This window comes from Rhagoletis zephyria, unplaced genomic scaffold, assembly GCF_001687245.7.
Source record: "Rhagoletis zephyria isolate East Lansing unplaced genomic scaffold, Rhagoletis_zephyria_1.1 Rzeph_scaffold_01213, whole genome shotgun sequence".
In the NCBI taxonomy this organism is placed as follows: Eukaryota; Metazoa; Arthropoda; class Insecta; order Diptera; family Tephritidae; genus Rhagoletis; species Rhagoletis zephyria.
The window spans coordinates 114,185-138,614 of record NW_016158297.1 but is presented as its reverse complement, the minus strand read 5'-3'; the positions used below and the strand labels follow the sequence as shown (position 1 = coordinate 138,614).

The 24,430-nt window shown below is 35.1% G+C and overlaps 2 protein-coding genes across 3 annotated transcripts; one reads left to right on the top strand and one right to left on the bottom strand.

The window, feature by feature from the left end:
- Positions 1–966: 966 nt before the first annotated feature.
- On the top strand, positions 967–7,036 carry NPF (neuropeptide F). 2 transcript variants are annotated; one of them, XM_017616494.1, is made up of 4 exons: positions 967–1,042; positions 6,539–6,730; positions 6,803–6,866; positions 6,952–7,036. In XM_017616494.1, exons 2-4 carry the CDS (start codon positions 6,555–6,557, stop codon positions 6,991–6,993), a joined length of 282 nt encoding a protein of 93 aa, XP_017471983.1. In that variant the 5' UTR covers positions 967–1,042; positions 6,539–6,554; the 3' UTR covers positions 6,994–7,036. The 2 variants fall into 2 exon arrangements, with proteins under 2 accessions (XP_017471983.1, XP_017471982.1); XM_017616493.1 differs by having other exon boundaries at positions 978–1,042; positions 6,495–6,730.
- Positions 6,884–23,163, bottom strand: LOC108363202 (synaptic vesicle glycoprotein 2A). The gene is made up of 7 exons (XM_017616491.1): positions 22,916–23,163; positions 18,412–18,736; positions 18,226–18,347; positions 15,042–15,604; positions 7,772–8,055; positions 7,558–7,685; positions 6,884–7,490 (listed from the first exon to the last, which is right to left on the bottom strand). Exons 1-7 carry the CDS (start codon positions 23,049–23,051, stop codon positions 7,456–7,458), a joined length of 1,593 nt encoding a protein of 530 aa, XP_017471980.1. The 5' UTR covers positions 23,052–23,163; the 3' UTR covers positions 6,884–7,455.
- Between the last annotated feature and the right edge of the window lie 1,267 nt (positions 23,164–24,430).

The window sequence follows — 24,430 nt, the reverse complement described above, 5'->3', positions numbered from 1 at the left end:
GGAACTGGCAAAGGTGCATAGTTAGTTGTCTGATAGGCCCAAAAGAGTGTGGTACGCCATGAAAATTCAATTTGATTTACGTAACTAAACTCTTAAGCCTATAAGCACCAAAAATATCAACCCCATGACGGGTGATTGGTTATTAGTTTCGGTATAAAATACACAAATGATGCATATGGCGACCGTTATGCGGCGGCTTCCGTGGAATGCGTATTTCATTGAAATGCCGCAGGAGCCTAGGTGAAATGGTAATTATCGTTTTTTCAATGCGAAAAAACATTTGCATACAAACGAAGATGCATTTATACGGGATGTACATACATACATACATATATTATCAGTAAATCAATAGACAAAAGTACAAAATTTTAATTAACAAACTGTCAGTTGTCGTTATTGTCAATGCAAACATTAAAAGTGTTGATGTCGGTGTGTATATACATATGTACATATAAATGTATTTATGCTTAAAGAAGTCATAGAGAAAAACTTTTTAAAACAAGCACAAATACAAACGTAGTAAATGCTTAGCAAATTTGAATGTTACCCTAAGGATGCAACTTTTTTGAGTTGATTACGCAGGCATGTGGCTTCCATAATTTGTCTTTTTTCGTAAACAAAACAAAAAACATATCTATAAATACATATGTAAGATACACATGCATTTGCAAAAGCACAACCGCATTGCTTTTACAGGAACTCCAGCTAAACACGAATACACAGCTATGTATAGTATGTCTTTAGCTGTAAGTTCGTGTTTATGTAGGTGCTTTCGCTGCCGTGATTAATTTCACATCAACCCCACAACGACGCGGCACTGTCCGATTGCATAGCTGCCGCTCCAAATGGCTGCGCTGTTCGTTGCGCATTAGCTGGTAAGCGATCGGATTCGCTCCTAGCTAATTGTAGACACTTCGGAATATAAAAGAAGCAACAGTTGGCCGAGATTATCAGTAACCGAATCGAGTGATAGCCGCGTACATTCAACAATTAGTGTCACTTTAATTATAAATCGAAATAAGTTGTTCTGAATAATATTCAGGTAAATTCAAAATTATTTGTTGTCGAGTATTTCAACGAAATTCGTATTAACCCAGTAGGAAAAAGTTAAAACAGGCGAAAAACAACTTTCCAGAAAATTCAAGTGACGTAACTGTACTTGCAAAGAACTCTACCCAGAAAAATATTAAATAATTATTAGCTCACTTGCACCTGAAGGACCAAAGTCATTGCCAAATAAAAATATATTTATATTTAATTCAAAATAGTGGTGTTTATAGGGTGATTTACCTCAATCAAGTACCAAAAAGCATAAAAATCATAACTCATTAATAGTGTTATGCAGGCAAAAGACTGAACCTTCTCCTATAAGGCGTTGGATAGGAATACTTATGCATATACGTTTGGTAATTACACTCCGTGTCAAAAGGCCGTGTTTAAAGGCCACAAATATTGGGCTGGATGAACAAAATGTCAGACCTTTTACTTAAATTTACTTGAATAAATCGCGTAAAAGGTCTGAAGCATCGTACAGTTCCATAAGTAACGAAACTCTTCTTCTTACCTTTTGTTCTGGCAGGCTGTAGGTGTGTTTTTGATTCAGTGTGCTAGTGTATTTTGAATAAATTATGATTGAAATGGAAGAAAATGTAAGAGATAAGAGCAAATGCCGAAAAGCAGGTGATCTCAGCAGTAGGCATTTTTTGGCAATCAGCTGATAGTGCTTTTACTTAGGAAACTGTACGATGGTCTGAAATTTTAAGAAAAAGCAATTGCTTCTGCCGAATTTCCACTAGGCATTTAAATGATGAAAAATGTGTGTCATTTAAAAATGACATGTGGAAACGAATCATTTTTTTAACCTAATGGCACAGGTATTTTTTAACGTCCAACATGGTAATCAAAATTCGTATCATTTAATACCAAGTGAAAATCTGGCATTAGTTTTTCCTTCATACGGTCGAAAGGTCTGAAATTTGAAAAAAGCAATTGCTTAGTTTTTATTCATACGGCCCATTGCAAGTTAAAACAAATAATTTTTTTGTTATTTAATTTGTATTTTTGTTTTTTATTCTTTAACAAGATCAATATGAATCCAAAGAGGGTGAAATATAGCTTATTTTAATAAAGCACTTTGTATGGGTTTAATACAAGCATATGATGTAACTTGAACCCAAAGTCACCATAACTTTTTTCCGATTTTTCTCATAGTTCTTGTTTAGAAGGATCAATGGTTGTCAACTCAACTTACTCAACTCAACTTAGTTACCGGTGTACTTGGTGTGCATTTGAAATTCTACAAAAGCCAAAACTATTTTTTTGAACTCCTTGTTCAAAAGAAGGATATCTGCCGTTATGAATTTGAATTTACGTTTTGTGGTGTTGTCTTGTGACGTCCTTCCGGTGGTCAAAAAATTTTCAGTTAAAAAAAATAAATCTAATTCATACCGCTTTTTATTCAGTTCTAAGTCCCAGTGAAGGAGGCTACGGCACCCTTAAGCGTCTTCTATCCCGCAAAAGCAGTGTGGAAGCCGAAACATGCTCAAGGATGTACTGGTCTTATAAGCTCAATGTGCAGCTTTACTTTTGTCAATGCAGAATATAAAAGTAATGTTTTGGTATCAGTTCATACATATAAAATAGATTTTGCTGTGCCGTTCATTCATCGGAAACATTAATTTATATCCGAAAATGATTATTTGGCTTTAGTGCTCGTAAAAACAATTTGGAAAGCTTAGCCGAAATTAGAAGTAATAGTTCCGAGGAAGCTCGTGTTTCATATATTCATATAACTTTCAAGCTTTGTTCGAAGAAAAAATTAGGCAATTGCTATCTTAAACACTGTGAGAAACCCCAGTGACTGACTGGTGGCGGCTTGCAAATGTTTTAAAACGCCTTTTTCAGAGGATCTACCGTAGTCCTTCGTTGCGGCATTTTTACAATTATTTCAAAAGACAGTTGCACAGTGCCTCAAGACTGTATTTTACTGTTCATAATTCACTGAAGCCTTAATTTTTCAACCAATTTGATTAAACAGGGCAACACCAGCAAACGAGGCAATGGTGCGGAAAATTTTAAAACTGTTTTTAATAGACTTTTTCGTGTTGATTGCGAATCTGTAATTGTAAAGTTTCCATCAGCTTCAGATTTTGAGAAAAATTTGGTCAAAGTGTCACAAAATCGCGTTTTATGCAATATTTGAGAAGCTCTAGCAAAAAACCGAAAGCTCACACAACCTTCCGCTTAGGCTTAAATGAAAGCAAAAACTCTCGACTACTATCCGCACCTTGGCCCGATGGCCACCTACAGCCCAATTCTGTATCGGTGACAAAACTTTTGTAGCTGAAAAATGCAAATTTTTTCATATTTTTTTCCGTAACAAAACTGTAACAAATATTTGTCACTGATACAGAATAGAGCTGGTGTAGTCATTTATTAAACAATAACAAAATACTGGAGTATTGTGCTATTGAAAGAAAATATATTGTGCCAAAATCAGTTTTTGCTGTTCAATAATTGGCCATAAGTGACCTTAGGGTCATGGTGAGGGGGTGGTATTTTCTTGGATACTAGTCGAAAGTTCAAGCCTCAGTGGAAGGTTCTCTCACCTTTTACTTTATTGCGGTAGGTCAGTGGCGGATCCAGCGGGGGGTGTTTTAATATGGTGCATATGTACATATGTATAATATGACGTCTATTTATTAAAACACCCCCTGTGGGTCCGCCACTGCGGTAGGTACTTAAATTTCNATTGCGGTAGGTCAGTGGCGGATCCAGCGGGGGGTGTTTTAATATGGTGCGTATGTACATATGTATAATATGACGTCTATTTATTAAAACACCCCCTGTGGGTCCGCCACTGCGGTAGGTACTTAAATTTCTCAGTTTTTGCAGTGCAGCGACGGTATTTTCGGAGGTAGTAGTCGAGAGTTTTGGCTTTAATTTAAGCCTTAGTAGTAGGTTTTATCATTTGTTTATTTGCTAGAGCCTCTAAAATATTGCGAAAAATATGGGTTTTCGACACTTTGACCACTTTTTTCTCTAGATCTGGAGCTGTTTTAACATTTTCCGAAACAATTTTTTTTTTTAATCTATGTTGGCCTGTGGGATAGTGGTTAAAAGTGCGCACTACACCTCCGTAGGGCCTATGATCGAGAAAAATTTCGGTCCAATAACAAAAAACAAGAAAAGAAGAAATTTTTTCTAATTGCAGTGACCCCTCGGTAGACAATGGCAAACCTCCCAATCTATTTCTGCCATGAAAAACAGCTTCTCATAAAAATACAACTTTATTTGTTTGTTTAGGTGGACGCAGTGAAGGAGGGGGGAAGCGCGGACTCGCCCGTTACCTATATACACGTGTGGTCAGCTAATTAAATTAATTGACATTTTGACCAATTTTGGTTTTATCTTTCGTCAGAAGGAATTAAAGGGGTCATGTGACTTGTGGTTCCAAAGTTATGGCTGATACAAAATTCCAAGCCTATGTTAAGTGCTACGCCCCCTTTTAAAACTCATTTATATATACCTTATTATAAGCACCTACCATAGATATGTCTGCATACCAAATTTCAAGTTCATGCGACTTACGGTTCCGAAGTTAGAACTGATTAAATAATTCACGCCTATGAGAGGCNGCCTATGGGAGTTGCCACGCCCCCTTTTCCAATACCGCCCATATTTTCCCATGAGTATGGAATTAATTTTATTTATCTCGACAGCAAGTTCCAATACTCTACCACAAATATTTCATGAGGTATACAACATGAAAATTTTAGTTAGTATAGGAGGTGCCACGCCCTCTTTTCCAGTACTGCCCATATTTCTCTATGCCTATAGCCTTCCCGGGGTAAAAACAAATAAGTGTGCAAAGTTTCATGGGATTCCATGCCGCAGTTCAGAAGTTATAAGGTAATAATCAAACAGACATTCACATTTATATATATAGAAGATTTATATTTTTATGTAAAAGTCTACCTCATTAAATAATCAGAACCACATAAATCCATATTTCAAACATCGTACAAAAATTATAAAAATTCAACAAACTTTAAATTAAATTTAATTTTTAAATTTTTGTTCAAAATTTTTAGAAAAATTCTAGATATGCAATTTTATAGCCCATTAAATATAAATAGGTAAAATTAAAAATTTCGAGACCCTGGAAAATCACGTTGATTTTTAATATTTTTTTTTTTTTGGTTGACGGGGCTAGGCATTTTCTTCTATATAAAAGGCACTATCCTAAGATAAAACATGAGTGAATTGAACCCCTGCTTGGCTTGTTATATTCTTTAATAACTAATCTTTAATAGGGATCATACTAAAAGCTACTTTTCATATAAAAATTCGTACGTGTCCCACCCGAGACGAAATATTATGAAGTTTAAAGAAGAAGGAACATTTTTTCTGTACAAATTTCTCACGCGTGACGGTGGAATCGCCCATATCATTAATTTGAAGTATAATAAGTTGCACGTGGCAAGTGGCTAAGAGTTCGCGTTGATTTTTAATAATATTTTTCCCAAGCATTTAAATCACATCAGTTTGCTAAATGTTGAATAAAAACGTTTTATTTGTCTCGTGTAGTTATTATTCTTATTATATATATTATGCAAAATTAATGCGAACCGCTAGCCAATTAAAAACTTTTTTTTTACATTTCAAATTTTTTTGTGAATATTTATTCTTTTTCGGGGAACCCTACAATTGTGCTGTACTAGTTTCTATTATTTAAGATTTATTAACTAACTTTTCTGCACTTTGCACTATAAAATTTATTACAATCAAATAAAAAATCAAATATCAGTTTTCATTTAAAAATTAAATTTAATTAAAATTATTCAAATTGATTGAAAAATAAAGGCTCCAGTGAATTATGAACGGTAAATTCCAGTTTTGAATCATTGTGCGTTGTCTACTACAGTCAAAATAACTTGGATGGAATGGAACTTTACACTTTTTTTTTAACTAAATTAAATTAGGTATTTTCAATCAGGTGGCAGCCCCCTTCAAAAATATTTTCGACTGCAAGCCTTCTTAAATCTTTTTCTTTTGACGGCCATATTGCTATATTTACTTTATCTTGCTAGTTTGCTGAAACTGAAACTGAAACTGAAACTTACAAACAGGTGGCAACTATCCAATTTTTTCTTTTTTAGCCATCCGGTTACTATAGCGAATAAATAAAAAAAAATTAGGGTAGTCAAGCATTTTAAATTTGATTGCTTTCAAGTATCCGAGCGAGCTACAAATTTTCGAATATCAAATGGTTAGGAGCTAAAATTTAATAACTTTTGTTTTTAATTTAAATAAAAATTTAATTTTTAAACGCTCTTTAGAGGACAATTTTTATACTCTACAAACATAGATTTCCAGTGCTAACTTTGACCTCTTTTGGCATTTTTCTTGTTTGCATGCACATATCTGCTAGTAAGGTTTCACAAAATAATATCCTAAAAATTAGCAAGGCTATTGTAGTTAATATTTTTCAGGTTTTGCCTAGAGAAAGCTTGTTATGTCTATGTCCTTTATTTAGCTGCTTTCATACACATATGTCGTCGAATCTCCGCCTGAGAATCATTCTGCTTGCTGTGCTGGTGCTCTTGGCAATGCATACCGCTACAGCCAACTCTCGACCGCCACGCAACAATGACATCAGCAGTATGGCCGATGCACTCAAATACTTACAAGACCTGGACACATATTACGGCGAACGCTCTCGAGCCAGGTACATAAATTCAGCAATAAATGGGCAGCAAGGCGTATGATAGACACAAAATTTTGCTCGTTTCTTTTATAGGTTTGGTAAGCGTACGCCGCTACTATTGATGTTACGACAACGATTGCTGGAAACTCCTGATCAGGTAGCAGTAAACTTAAATTTTAGTTGCAAAAAGTTTATTTATTATTTTCTTTTCTTCTTATACTAAACTTAACCGAAATAATTAGGCACATATCAATGATAATCCATCAGCTGATGAACCTTTTTAAAACTGATGCGATACAAACTCAATTACAAACATAAATTTACGTTTCGATGTATTAAACAAAAGATGTTGCAGCAACTCATTTCAAACATTTTCGAGTGAAACTTCTTTTTGTAGTTGTAAAATTAAAAATGTTTTAAAGACTACTATGTACTTTAAGTTTAACTTATGGGGCAAGATTCAAACCCAAGTACGAATTTATTACTGCAATGCATGCGCTAGTTAAACAAACACTTTAATTTTATTGTTATATGTATAACATATATGTATATATATATATACATATATACACATAATTTTATGTATAAGTACTTGCACTTACAAAATTTTGTAGTTAGGTGACAAAGATTTAAAGCTTTTAATCCATATTATAAATGTTATAAAAAAAATAAAGCCAAATTTGTTGATGACAAAATTAACAATATCATTACGCATGTATGGGACGCATCACAATTGTTGTAAGTATTTATATTGGTAAGAAGTGCACTAAGAAGCCGCAAACTGAAAATAGAAAAAAATTCAAGTTTTTAAACAGCTACCGAAAAAATAACAAAACTCATTGGCTCACTCAATATTGATGCTGTTAGTATGGCAAAGGTGGTATTGCAATATGGCTCCAGCATTACACCAATCATATTAGAGGCCACTATCACACCCAAACGACCCATGGCTAAGCCAATACTAACGGCTTTACCCCTGCAAGAAATTATTTGTTTATGCATAGATATGTGGAAATATTGATTATGTGTATTCTAAAACTTAGTTAAATTTTTTAGTCTCACCTTAAGTGTGTGGGCACCAAATCCACCATTGCACCACACATTATAGAAATTGATAATCCTGGCATGAGTATATACAAACAGAAGAGTACTAAAACCACTTGTGCATTAGCAACAAAATGCAAAAGAATTCCACTTAAGGTGCCAATGCCCAATGCAGCTAACAACACGTTTTTACGTCCCAATGGATTCAATAGCGCTCCCTGTATGACAAAACCCACTAAAAATGCACAGCCAACAATCATATTATCAATATAGGTCTTTGTTGTGATGCTGTCATCACAGATCTGCAAAAAATAAAAAAGTAAATTAAGCAGAAGTGAGTACATACATATTTACAAATAACTGAATTATGACTATGAATCAAATAAGATAAATTAAAATTTCGACTGCGTGTTCAGTTTAATAGTTTAAGTAATTAATTTTCCAACTTTTTCCATTGCAAAATATATTACGAGGGCTGAAATAGTTAATAAATTAAAAAAATTAAGTGTGCCTGGGCCACACTGGAGAAGTGAAACTTATGTTACATATCTATTTTGTCTCGTAACCAATATAAATACATACATCTGCTTTGCTTAAGGTTATATTTTTTGTTTTTTTCTATCTTCCCCTGTTCGTTATAACTACATTTATGTTATTCTGTTTTCCTTTNATATAAATACATACATCTGCTTTGCTTAAGGTTATATTTTTTGTTTTTTTTCTATCTTCCCCTGTTCGTTATAACTACATTTATGTTATTCTGTTTTCTTTAATCTTCAGTTTTATCTTTATACCCTATCGATAACAAAATCGATAGTAACATCCAACAAAATAACGATAACAAAACCGACAAAAGTATCGATAACAAAATCGATGACAAATTCAATGAAAATTTTGATAGCACAATCGATAATAATACTGGTAGCAAAATCGATTAGAAAGTCAATAAAGATATCGATAACATCTTTCGATAAAAAAATCGATAACAAAATCGATAAAGATATCGATAACAAAATCGATAACGAAAATCGATAAATAATCCATAACAACGATCGATTATAAAATTGATGAAAATATCGATAAACACTTCGATAACAAACATCGGTAACAAAATCGACAAACAATCGATAACTAAATCGACAACAAAACAGGTAACAAAACCGATAACAAAACGAATAACAAAATCGATGAATAATAGATAACAAAATCGATAAATGATCGATGAAAAAATCAATATATAATCGATTAAAACAATATCGATGACAAAATCGATAAAAATATCGATAACAAATGCGATAAAAAATGTCGATAACAAATTCGATAGCAAAATCTATAACAATATCGATAAGAAAACTAATAACAATATCGATACAAAACATCGATAACAAAATTGTTAAAAATATCGATTCCAAAATCGATAGCAAAGTCGATAAAATATCGACTATTATATCGATAACTTCCGAAGATATCGATAGCTAAGACGATAAAATTATCGATAACAAAACCGAAAAAAATATCGATTATTATATCGATAAGTCCCGAGAATCCCAAAAGTATCTAAAATCCCAGATTGAGTCTCTGTCTCTATCTTTATCCTTTTCTCTATAATTACCTTTATTTTAATATTTCCTTTCTATCTTCATCTATACCTTTAGCGGTATCTTCATCCTCATATTTTTCTTTATGTTTATCTTTGTTTATACTTTTATGTTTATATTTTCGTCATCTACATATTCCCCTTTACCTTTGCCTTGTATAAGGAAAGTGATTAAATTTGCCTTTGTCTTAATTTTTTTCTTTTATCTTTACTTATCTTTGAGTTTATTTTTATTCTTACCTTTGCCTTTATCCTCTTCTTTATTTACGTACGTACTCGCTTTTACTTTCATTCTTGTATTGGTCTTTTTCTAAGTGTCATTCGTTAACCTTTTATTAACAAGTTTTTGTTAAATTCATGCCATGTGCATGCACTCAATAAGCCCTTTTTTCAGCCCCAACCATTTCCGTTGCACAATTTCCGTAACACCATTTCCGTGTGCAAGTTCCGTGGAATTTGCCAATTTACTCCCAACCAAGCAGCTGCCGCTAAAGAAGTTTCACTTCAGTAATTAAACTCACACTAAATCTAGTTCAGCGATATGCTAAATAATGCAGTAGAATGGCTGATAAATCATTCGTCTAAAAAGGAACAGCACATCAGTGCGGATAACTGAAGCTTTGTGGTTCACTGTGGAAAACTTATAAATAGTATTTGTACCAAACCGGACAACTGTAAGTCTCATGCCTGTAATGGTTGTAGCTAAACAAGAAATGTGCTGGCGAACTATTGATGTTAAACAAAGCCGGAGAAAGGGCACTCACCACTATTGTTACCGGATGCGAGGGTCCTTTAGCGCCACTTTTCACCAGCTTTGGCTAAATCTATAAATTGTTTAAATATTTTTTTCATTCCACGAACCTTTCAACACATTGCCTAAGGACAAGGCTAACCTGTTAGCATCTACTTAGTTACTATGGAAACGTATAATCCGATTTTTTCACCCTCTGCCGAAGTCTTGCTATGTCAACTGGTTATGCAGACAATGTCTTAGTCATCATCAGCGGTAAATGTGTGATGACTTTTACTTAGCTCTCTGGCAGACCAGACGGTGAAGTTCATCAGCGACTGGGCTACGGAAGTGGAACTCAGTATTAATGCGGGTAATCCGATTTGCTCTATTCACTAAAAAGTTAGAGAATTCAATATAAGTAGAGTAGACCCAAATGAGGCAAGACCTGTGAATAACCAAAGACAACGAATTATCGAAAAGAAGCCACTGACGGCACTGTAGAAGGTACGTATGATGGATTGTAGTTCGAACATTTTTCCTACTCTTGGGCCTATATTAAATATTCTACGCGGTATTTGTGTAGTGGGAAACGGTGAAAAAAAGAATTATCTAACAAGGAATTTTTAGCAAAAAAAACCGACTTAAAAAAAATATATATATATCTCTATATATTTCATGATCCAATGATCGGATCTAAACCAGATTAGTACGGGACCACCTCTGAGACACTACCTTTCCGATGCAAAAAGAATAGAATTATCGAAATCGGTTGACGTGGTCCAAAGATATGCGGTAACATACATAAAAAAAAATAAAAACACTCCGACGAACTCATAACCACCTCTTTTTTTTGGAAGTCGGTTAAAAAGACTACAGAGGGTTTTTATGATTTCAATGATTAACTTAAGGCATACCTTAAAGAGAACAGCGACAGTGGCACTCCCCACAATTCGGGTATTTACATGCCACCGGTTGTCCCACAAAGTAGCTAAAAACATTCATTTTTGTTTTTGTAGCGGCTACTTAGCTCTCCCTAGATGGGCTTGTCCCTCAATCGGTGTCGTAAAGCTCAACTAACAGCAGACCCAGAAAATGTGCCAGTCCGACAGGTTTGGTCCATAGGGATAGAGGCGTTAGTTGAGTGGGGTTTAGGGCGCATGCGAAGGGTTGCTTACATCTGCATTTATCATACTCAGGTCGGAGTTTAGCCTGCTGCAGTATCCAGAGCGAGGTTGGGCTATTGAGGTGCGAGTTTCCCGAGACTGTGTTCCCAAAACGGCATTCACAGGTCGGAAGTGGGTATAAGTAGAGACCGACTCCCTGTGAATTCCACTTATTAGCCTGTCGGTATACTGTAGGGCCCAGAAGTTGTCTTATGAATCTTTGGACTTCGTCCGTTAGTTCGTATACATATATGCCTTCTGATGTGCCTAGGCGAGGACTCTGCGGCAAGCAGTGACTGCATACAAGGCATTATTTTGTGCTCCTTGACAGGGAGCATTTGACCCTAGTCATGTAGGCGGTGCTATGGCGACATCAGAAGTCATTCGGTGTCGGTCCGCTGTGTCCGCGCAACACTTTTGGCAACTGTTGCTAGATTTTTTTGTCTGGGGTCAGCTTGGGTTCAGACAGGCTGCAGCTATCTTTAGCTAAGGTGCCATATTAGTGTGCCGTTATTTTTAATCTAAGGAAAACTACTTCTTTCCCATTTATCAATAAAATAAGAATCATGTTTCTAAAGCAAAAGTGAAACAAGAAAATTTTCGTTGGCGAAAAAGCAGCGTACGCAACGTATTTCATAAAAATTTATTAAAGTATTGCTATTTTAAAAAATGTCCCGTTGTGGCACTTTGTGGCAAATTGAAAAATTAGTTGCCATTTGAAATAAAATAGAGACAAAAATGGCAAGGTTTAAGACAAATTTACAGGCCTGGTTTCAGTTTCAAAATGTGTAATGAATTTTCAACAAAGTTCGATGTGTGATACGGGTATGGAAGATCATGCGATGCACCTCCAAACTGACGGTTCCTAAATGGTCGAAGGAAAAGGAGCTGCGGTTTACTGCTCTGAACCTGAAATTTGCAGTTCCTTTATGTTAGCGGACCGCAGTAGTATTTCTTTGTTTTGCAATAACGAAAGCGGTAAAGGTAGATACATTTATATATTGACAGTCATTAAGGCTCTACTTTTATTAGTTTCTATTCGAAGACCATCGTACATTGTAAGAAAGCAGTGAGAAGTAAGCTAATGAGCTAGCCAAAGAGGGTCTTCTTCTGGATGCTTTACTAGCGACGGACATACCAATTTCTTTAAGGCAGTGTCACACTATTGGTACATTTGTACAGATTTGTACAAGTCTTATATTGGGCTATTGGTACAAAATAAAAAAATGGGACGACAATTTTTTATTTTGTAGTCAACAAACAAATTGTTTTTCGTGATTAGGATACGGCAAAATATTTGTGCATTCACACGATTTGCGCCGAATTTTGGGCGAATGCCCAATCGACATAATCAGGAACTTCGCATGTACTGGCAGACAGGGAGAATATGGAAACGTAAATATGACTAGAGGGCTGCAAAGACTATGCGCAGTTTATGCGATAAAAAAAGGCTTCGGGACTTTTTGCTTTTAATATAAACCGCGGACTCAGGACATCTAGTAGTACTGCTACGCGCACAGCTTGNACGGGTATGGAAGATCATGCGATGCACCTCCAAACTGACGGTTCCTAAATGGTCGAAGGAAAAGGAGCTGCGGTTTACTGCTCTGAACCTGAAATTTGCAGTTCCTTTATGTTAGCGGACCGCAGTAGTATTTCTTTGTTTTGCAATAACGAAAGCGGTAAAGGTAGATACATTTATATATTGACAGTCATTAAGGCTCTACTTTTATTAGTTTCTATTCGAAGACCATCGTACATTGTAAGAAAGCAGTGAGAAGTAAGCTAATGAGCTAGCCAAAGAGGGTCTTCTTCTGGATGCTTTACTAGCGACGGACATACCAATTTCTTTAAGGCAGTGTCACACTATTGGTACAATTGTACAGATTTGTACAAGTCTTATATTGGGCTATTGGTACAAAATAAAAAAATGGGACGACAATTTTTTATTTTGTAGTCAACAAACAAATTGTTTTTCGTGATTAGGATACGGCAAAATATTTGTGCATTCACACGATTTGCGCCGAATTTTGGGCGAATGCCCAATCGACATAATCAGGAACTTCGCATGTACTGGCAGACAGGGAGAATATGGAAACGTAAATATGACTAGAGGGCTGCAAAGACTATGCGCAGTTTATGCGATAAAAAAAGGCTTCGGGACTTTTTGCTTTTAATATAAACCGCGGACTCAGGACATCTAGTGCAAGCACAGGCAAGTGTAACTATCACAAGGAAAGAGTGGAGCATATAATGTACGAAGGACCAGAGCGGCTACTAGGTATGTATGTCAATTGGAAGTCTGTAAAAGGATTTTTCTTACTACCTAGTCCCAAAATCGAATTGAAATATTCCATTTTCGAATTCCCATTTTCAATACTGCCATAATCCAAATTGGATTGCCAAAGTTACTCGAGAATGAAAAAGTTATTCGAACGCGTTTGAGCTGCGGTATAACTTGTGCATTGTAACGTTGTTTCATTTGATAGTAGCCTAGAGCCTAGGGTACCTAGATCAAAAAACATAAAGGTCACGTCTTCCCCGTTTGTGGGTTTTATTGATGTCGACCTTATGCTGACGGAAATCCACTGGGGGCAAATAGCAGAGGAATAGGGTGGACTCCACTTTGATGGAAAAACCAAGTGGGAAAAGCCTTGGCTTCACGTGACAATTCCAAATGTCCTCAGTTGGCACCTAAGTGACTTGGGCCGTATGAATAAAACTAATGGTGATTTCGTTTCTTCCAAAAAATATTGCTCTTCCACTGTACAAAATGTCTTTTATGTTACTCAACCCTCTAAAAGGGCATGTGTTTGCCTTCTTGTCCTTGTCTAGCTCACGCATTGAATAATATTGTCGTTTAATTTAGAATGGAACATGAAAAGAGAAATGGGCCATTAAAAACGGAACCTTTTTTTGGTAGAAAAAAAATCACCAGAAGCAATGCCCTTCTCTTAAAATTGCATACCTTTTACATAAATTTTGTTTCAATAAATCGAGTAATAGGTCTGAAATTTATTAGGTCCTATTTTTATTCATACGGGCCATTAACTCTTTAGTTCCACCATTTGACTCCAGTGCTGCTTAATGTCTCCAAGACATGTATTGTTACTTAAAGAAAACTATTTATTTAATAAAAAATAAACAAGATTTGTCGCCCGATGAGATTCTAACCATGGAACTCTTCACCAGTTAAATGTTCTCCGTAACGTGCGGTATCAATATTCGTTGGGAAAGCAATCAGTTCCGCAAAATTTTAAAGTCATAGGAAGTACTAATTCATTTTCGAATCGAGTGTAGTTTTCGATTAATTTTTTGTTTCGAACCGAATTAAATAGTTACCCCCAGTTTTCAACAGACAAATACTGGCACTGCTTGTTGAAGTTACAGCTACAGGGCCTACAATCAGCAACCGATAAAGGGCCAAAGTGCCTATTACAATTCCCTAAAGGAACGGCAGTGGTCTGTAACATTGTCTCGGATTTGTGAACAACAATTCATTAGTCGCACATATATATACAATATATGGTAAAACTTCCTTTTTTAGACAACCTAACCTAGCCCAAATGAGTACAATGTGGTATAGTCGGTAACAAAACGTCAGCCAACCCAATTTGTTCACGACGATTTAAAGGCCAGGTCTTGTATAAGTAAGTACACCATCATTAATGAAACCTAAATTTTGATCGCTTTTGAACTCTTTTTATAAGAACTTTTTAAGTGGAAACATTGGTAACTATGTACTAAATAAATAATTTGTAGCAATGACACAAAAATTTACCCTTTATAACTTACCTCAGCATCGACGATGGTCACATTTAGACGTTGCTTCTCGAACGAGGCTTCTAAAATCTCACACACCGACGAACTTCCAACATTATCGCCCGATGAGCGATTAACAATTTCCGGATACCAAATTTGCATACCCGCCGATGTAAGAAACATGCCAAACACCGAAACAATGCTCAATATGAAGTTGGTGCAATGTGGTTTGTGAAATAGTGGCACCGTGGCTCTCCAAATGCTCACTAGTATGCCACAAACACCACCACCACCGCTGCGCAAGTCATCGTCAGCAATCTGTTCTGCTTTCAGTTTGAAATCCGTATCATTTCCGAAAACACTTGCCAAAGAGCGACCGCGATTAATTTTACAGATCCATTCCAGTGCAGCGACAGCTTCGTATTCCTTATCTTGTGCCAATAGCAGCTTTGGACTCTCTGGGAAGGGATACAACATTGCGGCACCAATTAAGCCGGGCAACAAGTTAAGCAAAATTATCAAACGCCAGGGACGAAATACAAAACTGTCGGTTATGTGAAGTGTCCAATCAGCCGAAAGGACCAGCCAACATGTTGCTGAAAATGTTAAGAAAAGAAAATTTTTAGGGTTTCTACATAGAGGAAAAAAGTTTGAACAAGAGCAATTTTGTTTTACATTTATTTGAAATTGTTCAAATAGAAACGTGCATACAAATGCCCTGCAGGGAAACCGCGGGCTAGTGAATCAAAAATGAACTAGTCCGATAGGAACTAGATCCCTCCAGCCCAAAATCAGCGAAATGTGGTACTTTTGAAAAAATAATTTTTTCAGTTTTTTTTTCACTAGAAATCTATATCTAAAGTGGCGAATTTAGAAATGGTTCGGAATTATAGAAAAAGGGATGCAGAACGAACTATATCTTATTTGTCGAATTTAGAACTAGTTCCGAACTATCGAATAAGGGATGCAGCGGGGGGCAATTCACACTTCCTAGGACATCGTCATGTTAAATTCATCAGTTGCTTGCATGCAAAAGAGATTTATCGCGAACCAGTACTGGGTCTAAATGTACTAGAAGCGTACCAGTTCAGAACTAGAGATTTTCCCCACAGGGTATACATACATATATGCATGTACATATGTATGCGTGTACATTAGAGTGGTCCAAAAAATATTTTCCGAGATACTGTTGGGGGCACCTTTAAAAATTTGTCCTCTTGCCGAAAGAAATGCTAGCACCAAATTCTATGTTTCTGTATAAATTTAGAGAATGCTCACGAAGTTTTTATATTTTACTCTCGAAGTATATTGTAGATATATTAACCAAACAATGGGTTGAGCAAACTAAGACCGTTTCAATTTTAAATTAGCTTTAAAAATGTATCCAGCATCAGTTGTGATGGCAACACTAGCCAATTATAAAAATCATCAATATTTTTATGAGTTTCAAATGTCGTTGAGCACCCTGTATTGGTTACAGTAGAATATTTGGTATAGATATTACAAATACAAAATGGAAAAACTCACCACCGGTATTCTACGATTACATTTTTCCCCCTAATGAAACTTGAACCACCCTAGTGTACATACATATATACTGTATTTACATACAAATTCATATGTATGGACTTTCATCCATATATGTACATATCTATGTGTATACATAGGCTTTTACATTAAAAAAATTTCATTGCAATTTTGCGGATAACTGTGTAATTCGATAAGGCTTTTCAAGTTCATTGCAAAAATAAGATCCCTTATTAAATAAAATATGCAAATTGGTTTGTCAAATTATATAGAAGTTAATATTTTCATAGTTATAGATTAAATCACTCACATCCCTGCACATTTACTGCGAAACCCCTTAATCACATGCATACACACATATGCAATAAGGTGAGCCTAATTTGTATGAAACCAAAAAAAATAAAAAATAAAAACATGGTATTGGTTAAAGAATTATGAAATATACAATTACAGCCCGATTGGGGGTTTTTTAGAACTTCCGCATTGAGCCAATGGTCTTAGATGATTCAAAAATCGTTTTTCACAAATTTTAAAAGTAGGTATTACACAAGGCAACAAAAATGGAAACAAATTACTTCAAAAAATAATTATTTTTGTGAGTCGTTCACTGATATAGCAAAATGCCCCCAACATTGACTGGAATCGAGAAAGTAGATCACGCTTGTGACGGCTATATGGAGCTGTTGGAGTCATTTTTGGGAGTGTTTTTTTAAAGACATAATGAGTTTTTGATCGCTGGAGCCATGCACCAAGTGCTCTGGATCTCAAAATCCATTGTAAATGTTTAAAGAAAAATTTAAATTAATTCACACCAAAAATAAGAATGTCGCACAAATTAAATTCGTTTGACACGAATTATGATGAAGAAGTGGTTGACGTAAACAAGTTTCTAAAAAATCAATTGGCTGATTTGATTACACCAAACTCTGGCTAACTATTTCAGCGCTTTAATATTTCCATGAAAAATCCAGCTTTCTGGCAAGATGATGAAGATTTTCACAATGGTAAGAGAAACATAAGTGCGTTCTAAGAGTTGGTAGTGCAGAGAGTAGTGTATAACCGATGCAAAATTAAAATGAATGCTTGGCAAAAAAAAACGACGTAAAAGATTATAGCCGCAATTATCCATCATCTACAACAGAGATGGCCAAAGTGGCTCCCAGGAGCCTTTTGCACTTAGGAGCCGGATTGGCACATTTAGGTGCTAGATGTGGGGTAACATTAGGAGCCAGCATGAAGTGGGAAGAAGACCGTATTAAAATTTCTTATACTCCGACTCTCATTACTAATATATATATGATGCTTTTAATGTATTTTTGCAACCCCTTTTTATTCTAAGAACTGATTTACTTCTTGCCCAGCACTTGCTGGCTCTTTGACTGCTTTAAGAGCCAAAAATCTGCCCATCCCTGATCTACAAAAAGATCCCTTATGAGTACAAGATAGTATTATCGATATTATAGCACACTTAAAGAAAAATATTTGGATAATTTCAAACTTCTGACCCAATTGGCAATTTTGGATATGGTAGCTGCTCCATTAGCTTTATGTTTTTAGGGGGTGTTCCGCTAAAATTGAAAATTTTTATAAAAATATCTCCACCCTAATGTGTACATACTTGAGTACAAACATATGTACACACCTAAAATACACACATGTTTGTAAGTAATAAAAATATTTAAATACATACCTGGCATATAAATCGCAGCTATACTAACGAACATTGTTGAATAATTAATAACCACAGCACGATGTTTATCAGTGTTGAATTCGCTGAGATATGCGTAAATAGCTGCAGATACTCCACCCAAACTGCAACAATTAATATTATATGTTAATTATATGTTTTATACAAATATAAGACCATAGTACACACCTTACACCCATTAATAAGTTAACAACGTTGAAAACCCATATATTCGTGATGAACATCGAGATCAACTGTAGCAAATTGGTGGCTATGGTGCCATAGAAGAGCACCGAGCGCCGTCCGAAAGCATCGCTAACATACCCCCAAAAGTATGTGGATAGGAAAATTCCCGTCACACATGCCGCCATCATTATGCCCTTTTCACCTTGGCTCATGCCAAATTCGCACTGAGATGCTATAGCCATAATGCCCACCGAAGTTTGTGTTGCCATTGAGCAGAGAGTCAATAGCCCGGAGATAAGGAGTAGTATCCATTGTGCTTTACCAAATCCTGTGAAAAAAGGATTCTCATTAACTTTTTTAGTTTCTCTAATTGTTTGAAAATATAGGTTTTTTTTTTAAATTTTGTCTAGCTTAATAATATGGGAAATAAAGACATTTTTTTATCTTCTTCTTGACTGGCACTGTAACCACAAAGCGATTTTGACCACTATTGGAAATGGCCACAGTGTAGAGAACATAGATGGCCACTATCTCGCGCCGCTATTCCGCTCTCGGTGAATTTGACAGAATCGCTGTTTTTCATGCAAATTTTCATCATCTTCTTCTTCTTCCTGCATTGTTGTTCGCGTTTTGACATATCACCCTCGTTGGATTTCAAGGCTGGCATTATTGTTGGAGTGGTTTAGTTATGCATATCTTACTCGCATTATCTTTTTCTATACCCTGTCTGAAACTTCGTTTGGTATTAGGTACACAGCTTGTAGAGGTCCTTCCCAATTATGACGGAGTTGGTGGTGTCTCATAACGCGGTTAAGAGGCAAACCTTTTTCATGTGTTAAATTCCAGTCGACTGGTTCGCCGTAGCTCCAGGAGCTTTGTTGTCGCGAAATTGCTATTCATACTCCATCACAGTTGGTTCGCGATAAATCAAGTCCATCTTCATCGACAGGGGGTTCCCTCTATAATTTAAGTGGGTCACTAGGTCGTCGTGTTTTTTGTCTTACAAACATTCGCCCTCGTCTGGAAACATTCGGTAAGTTGCCTAACTTTCTGCTATAATTTTCGGGCGTTCTTCGTATCGCTCGGCTTTTCAAGCTCGTCACACTCGCTGTTTCGACCTTTCACTTCATATTACGTTTTTCTTCCTTCTTCAGCTCCTGAGTCGATCACATACATCTTGCGTATGGCCCTATCTGGTGGTATCTCTTTTCTATGCAGCTTTATGACATTCCGCATTGTGCCAGTTGTTCTTTAGGGCTTAATGAACTCTGCCTACTCCTTCGGTAGCGGTACATAATTAACGGTGAATTTGGTTCTGCTGCTTGCATATGTCGATTTGTTGAAGAGTGCTCTCAGAGGGCATGTGTGGAGTCCAGTGGCGAAGATGTTGGCATTTCCTTATCTTTCTGGATGCACATTTTTCCTGAATAGATGTATGTACTTATGTGCGTATCTTGGCCTGATTCAATGTTTGGTCCTTGGATCCTTCATCCTTCCGTCTATCGACAGATTTGGTTTTTCGATCTAGTGACAGCCACGCAGTTTGAAGGATCTCTTTATGCTGAGTCCTAGTACTTAACAATACAATGTCACGGGCCCCTCAGCCTCAGGCACCAAAGATCCTCTCCTTGCCCAAACCCGCATTGAAATCACCTTCATCATTGTGGCGAGACGCTCATTCACCGGAGTGAACGGCAGTACTCGGCGGCGCACAATGCTGCCAAGCGTGCAAGCGCGTTTTAAAAATTTCACTTTGATTTTAATTAAACACAAAAACATATAATTCTGATTAATTATGGTTCTGTTTCATTTCGAACTCAAACTGTTTATTATTTTAAGGTTGATCAATGAATAAAAATCGGATTTACAAAGTTCTAACAAGGACTTAAAAATCTTTAGTGAGAAGCGCATTTATTTCGAACAAGGACTTTAAATACTTTAGGGAGATATATAGTAGGAAAACGAATCGCGCTGGCAATTTAGAAGACGTTTTTAATAGATTGTTAGTTTCATCAGATCCTCTGATTACTTGCTCCCGCTTATTGCTAGCGGTCAAGAACCGGAGATCCTTCTTTTCTAAAGCAATGGAGTTACTTAGTAGAATAATATTAGTTTAACGGGGCGTGGATGGGATTTAGATTCCGACTGTGAGAAATAAATGTCACAGTTTTCATTATATAGTGCTTATCATAACTATAAGACACCCATATATGACATTTTTTTTATTATTATTATTTAATTTTAATTATTTTTTTTACAAAAATATAGTTCTATCCTTAACAAAACCGAATAAATCTAAGTTTAAAACTTCTTAAAAATATCGATGTTTTTAATTAGACATTTAAAAAAAAAGAGTTCGTAATTTTGTAGCCCATTAAAGTGACAGTTTGAAGTAGCTTGCACATACCGTTGATGTTTGCAAATTTTTTTGGTGAAGTTGTCGCTCATTTTCTAAATATATATAAAAAAAATCGTCGAACATATATACTTCGTATGGAAAAAATTAAGTCCTACCTACATCAAACTGGCATTAATGTACTGCAATTAAATGGGTTACAAAACTGCATAATTAAAATACTTTTAATTGTGCTTGTCATAACTATACGACACCCACATATTAAAAAGTTTCGAGTATTTACTTTGTTTTTATTTTATTTTAATTATTCTCTTTATAAAAATATAACATATTTTTTAATTAATTAATGTTTTTTATTAGGTACATTACTTGCTTTCCGATATTTTGTATGCTTAATTTGTAAATCTCTTTGAATTTAAAACATAATAGGGCATATTCATAGTCGAATAAAAAACGAAACTTAAAATAATTTCGACTTTTTTGATACTTTTTTCTTAAAAAGTGTTGTGAGAGTGCTGAAATTATTTTTACTTGCAACTTTGTTTTGACCATACATATATTCCATTATATTTTACATTAAAACGTAAATTTTTGTATCTATTTCCTATCTTTTACTATCTAACTGATCTCTATAGAAATGACTTCCTCTGTTTTATGCTATTTCCTAGTGATTACAAAAAATACACACATTGTTATTGGTATGACATTTTCCCGCTTTTAACTTAGTTCTAAGTATTGCGAATTCCTTGATAAATTTATCCTCAAACGAGAGGACCTGTGTTCTTTCTGATTCTACTGTAACTTTAACTTAACTAATTGTAAGAAATTTAGCTAGGAAAGACTCTTTAAAAAATGGTCACTATTGAGTTAAAATATGGTCATCATGTGTTAAGGTGTTAAGTCAAAGTCGCAAATAGGTTAAATTATTCATAATTTGCATAATAATAAAAAAATCAAATTAATTTAATTTAAGACATTACAAAAGCTGGGTCACCATTGGGTTAATGCATGATCAATAATAGGTTAAGACGTCAATAATTTACACTTGTAAAGTAGTTTAAGCGAGACTAATGGAAATAAAATGATTTCAGAATTCTGAGCACCCGCTTATATGGGGCGGCCCCAGTGTGCGGCGGATTCTCTCTCCCGACATAAATCCAACACCGAATTCGCGCTCCGTGCTATGGCAGCTGCAGTAGTTATCACAAGGCTAAATATATTGCCCCATTCGCGAGGAAATTAACCAGCCGTTTGAAATTTTGATGAACATTTGCTGAAATTTGACAAATTTTAATAAATCTTGAACAAATTCTTACTTAGAAGAAAAATAACCAAATCTTATTAAATTGCCGCGGCCCTATTTATTTTCCCGCCACCACACAGTGGGAAGTTTTCAATTAACTTTGTTCAAAAATTGCTAGAATGTAATTTTTTTACCGAAAACTTGTATTTCATCAGCTTAGAAGACATTTCGTGCTATTTTTTCTCAGTAATCATTTACATGTATCTGAACTCGTCGTTTATTATTTCACCTTCATCGGTTATTATTTCACCTTCATCTGACGTTAGAATATTTTACAGATGCATTCAATTAGAAGCAACTGACCATTTAAGTACAATCTTTTCTAAAATCGGTTCCAAATACTTTAAAAAACCAATTGTTTAATTTGGTAAAAAAAATGTTCGCACTATGCACAGTATTTATCATTATAAAAAATTAAAATCTAAAAATTTACAAATAGTTATAAACCTTAATTTTCTTTTAATTACACAACTACATATGCACAAAGTATTAAACAGTCGAAGTCACTTAAGCCACTTCATCTTTCATTGAACTTGCACAACGCATTTCGCCTGCGTAGATTTACACCACCGATTTGAAAATAAGCATCGAATAGTATGGCATTGAATTGCTTTTACTTTTTTACTCAGATTTCTTAACTGCTATTCACCATAATTTAAACAACATGAAATTCGTAGAATTCAAAGCTTTGCTAAGATGAATTTACTCTTTTGAATTTGCTCTATTTTACAGTGGGGTTTTCACAAAATTTTTGCAAACAGGATTTTCATTTCCACCGAATTTTATAATGCCATTCACACACTGGTTTATCTTGGCACTGTTAATGGAAATATGCGTTTTGAACCTACCAATACGCGCCAACACAGATTCATAATCGAATTCGTTACTCGATGCAACAACCGCGATACCAGCACCACTGCCCGCCTCCAAAATGCCTACTCCGATAGGTTGGCGACCTTCATTTTTACTATCCGAGAATTGCATTTTGTGCCAAATATAAAAAAAAAAAAACTTAGATATTACAATTGCAACAATGTAAACTGTGAAGCCACCGCCAGTGTCAAGTACTGATCAAAACCACTGCCACTAGCAACGCTCCTACGATGAATGATTTGCCAACGTTTAGCATTATTTGCATTAACTGCCGCAATCGTGAGTTTATTTTTAATTCATTAGAATACAAGTTTTTATATTTAAATTAAGAATTTGTTTGGCCTGTGGCTGTCGAACAGGTCACTGGTTACCAATCGTTTACATCTATAGGAACAATTACATTGCACATACATACATATGTATTTCTGCTGCCCAAGCGAGATTCTGTGTGTGGTATGAGGAAAGCGTGATATTGTGATTTTGCTACTTTATTTTTATAAGTTTATTCTTATTACAATTTATTAATTTAAGTTTTTTGTTTTGCTTTTCTTGTAAACAAACGACGAAACATATGACTTGCCAAACATGATCTTACTTATATTAACACAAACTTAGGTTAATAAATACCCTGTCGGGAAATCAACTACTTACAGTTCTGTGCGTTACAGATTATGGTTTTGTAACCGGAAAATTTTATTAACAAAAAATGTCACCATTTCCTGTCGCCGCGATTCTAGGCACCTTGGTAATGCAGTTAAAATACTCAGCAATTCAGCTATGAAGATTTGTGGAAATTCAGGCATTACATATTTCACGGGGCAATATTTTGTTACCAGCTAATGAGGTTACAAGTGTGCCCAAAATGCGAAAAGGGTTTAAAATTTTACAGGAACTTTATTAGGATTGTTTATATTTTCAAAAATATCGCTTTTCGAAATGGCGAAATTGAAAAAATCGCTGTATCGGTTTTGAAATATAGATATAACGCACTAAAAACTTTTGAGATGTCAGAGCAATATTTAAGAATCCTTGTTCAATAATATTAAAAAAAAAAGAAGAATAACTTACAGAAGTATGTACGTTATATTTTTCAAATATTTAAAATCTGTTGGCAGACATAAAGTCCATGTAAAAATTTTACTTACAATTAAAAAATTTAACTATCAGAATTTTAATCGTAAAAAAAAAACTTTGGTAATGTTATACATACATATTTCTATTAAAATTTGTTGAACTGATGAGGCTGTTTCCAGCTCTCAAGAAAAACGAAAAATTTATATAAGATGTCGCACAAGAAANATGTTATACATACATATTTCTATTAAAATTTGTTGAACTGATGAGGCTGTGATGATGTGATGAGGTTGAAAAGAAATTTTCTTCTAACAAAATTTTCTTATATCAAATTATTTCTTCAAGCTAATTTCTAAGCTATAAATAGAAAAAGTATGGTTATAGTGTAAGCTAAAGCATACAATTATTTTTTTTCT

Coding starts and splice junctions, on each gene's coding strand:
- NPF (XM_017616494.1), top strand. CDS start 6,555: ATGTCGTCGAATCTCCGCCTGAGAATCATTCTGCTTGCTGTGCTGGTG. Junction 6,731..6,802: donor GGCGAACGCTCTCGAGCCAG/GTACATAAATTC, acceptor TTTCTTTTATAG/GTTTGGTAAGCGTACGCCGC. Junction 6,867..6,951: donor TGCTGGAAACTCCTGATCAG/GTAGCAGTAAAC, acceptor CGAAATAATTAG/GCACATATCAATGATAATCC.
- LOC108363202 (XM_017616491.1), bottom strand. CDS start 23,051: ATGCAATTCTCGGATAGTAAAAATGAAGGTCGCCAACCTATCGGAGTA. Junction 18,737..22,915: donor ATCTGTGTTGGCGCGTATTG/GTAGGTTCAAAA, acceptor CTTTTTTCACAG/GATTTGGTAAAGCACAATGG. Junction 8,056..15,041: donor TGACCATCGTCGATGCTGAG/GTAAGTTATAAA, acceptor TATTTTTTGCAG/ATCTGTGATGACAGCATCAC.